The sequence below is a fragment of the Octopus bimaculoides genome, chromosome 9 (assembly GCF_001194135.2).
Source record: "Octopus bimaculoides isolate UCB-OBI-ISO-001 chromosome 9, ASM119413v2, whole genome shotgun sequence".
Taxonomy (NCBI): domain Eukaryota; kingdom Metazoa; phylum Mollusca; class Cephalopoda; order Octopoda; family Octopodidae; genus Octopus; species Octopus bimaculoides.
Window position 1 is genome coordinate 17,602,172 of NC_068989.1, and position 1,379 is coordinate 17,603,550.

At 32.5% G+C, this 1,379-nt stretch overlaps 1 protein-coding gene across 3 annotated transcripts in view; it reads right to left on the bottom strand.

Annotated features, from left to right (window-relative positions):
- Nucleotides 1-1,379, bottom strand: part of LOC128248701 (fibropellin-1-like) — a 51,140-nt gene that overhangs the window by 16,159 nt on the left and 33,602 nt on the right. Inside the window, exon 2 of one of the 3 annotated variants that reach the window (XM_052970457.1) lies at nucleotides 644-833. The exons of the other annotated variants lie outside the window; for them this stretch is intronic. Coding sequence (XP_052826417.1) covers nucleotides 644-833 — 190 coding nt within the window. The remainder of the gene's footprint in view (nucleotides 1-643; nucleotides 834-1,379) is intronic. 3 annotated transcript variants of the gene reach the window in all.

A 1,379-nucleotide genomic window follows, 5' to 3' on the forward strand; every position in this document is an offset into this window, starting at 1 on the left:
TATGTTTTTATATATGTGTACACACACACACACACACACACAAACACACACACATATAATATAAATAATATATAAATATATGCATATATCCATACATATATGTACATACCTACATGTATACGTATACATACATGCATATATGGGTACAGGACATAAAAAAAAAAACGCCAAACACAATGAAAAACGAAAGCATAAAAACGAAAACAAAGAAAACGAACATTTTTCGAACAACGAAAAAAACAAACAGAGAAACGAGACATGCAACATAAAGAGTATACCCCTTTGTCAGTTAACTCTGTTTCATCTACTCCGGGTTTCGAAACGCTCACATATATATTAACAAACAAACATAATGATATATAGAAAATAGAAACTCACATAAAACGTTCATGCAAATATCGTTAGTCCTTTGAATGAGTATATTACTGTATACTTATTTATACTGTTCAGGGATGAGAATCATATTTAGCCATTCCTGTTCTAATAATTTTAGTAATGAAAAAGTAGTCTGGTACTTAAAAACTATGCAAACTGACGCAGGTAGAATCATATAAAAATACAAAACAAGTCATCTTGAAATATTTTTGAGCTTAAATTCTGGAATCTCGCTCGTTTTTATTTTTATGAATAAACATGTACTTACCGATAATTCCTGTTTTAGTGTCGCCATAACTACACAATGTCGAACTATCGCCAGATCTAGCACAAACTTCAAGAGTAGTTTGACATGGTTGATTTCCGAAACTTGAGCATGTGCGCCCATTAGCCAGTAAACGGTTGGGATTTTCAAACTTGATCAACTTCACATCTATTACATAGTCTGCAACAATTGGCTGTAAAATATCAGTAAGAACACTTTATGAAATATGTCTGTTTCTATAGCATTTACGATTTATATTTCTGACTTCTTGTCTTTATATGCAGTAAGCCTATGGGGCAGATAAAAATGTTTTGATGACATTTCATCAGTAACTGAGTATCTTTAATTGTCCACTGAGACATTGCTAATAAGCTCGATATTATTCAGGCCTTAAATACACTGGATAAACCGATTTATAGATGTAATGTATACGTGACAGCTTATTCGATTACTAAATTACCGATGCGTTTTTATTCCTTGTTTTTCGTTGTACTGCACTGAAAAAAAAATCTATAGAATTTTAGCCAACAATACACAAAAGTAAACTCCTCTCTATCCGTTTACTCGTTTGGATTGCAACTATGCTGCGGCATCACTTTGAGGTTAATCATAGTTTAGCCAATCAAATCGCCCCTAGTATTTTTTAAGTCTGCACCTACTCTATACCACCCACTTTGATAAACCGTTAAGTTACGAAACATAAACAACAATCACTAATTCTAAATCATGAGAGTCGAAG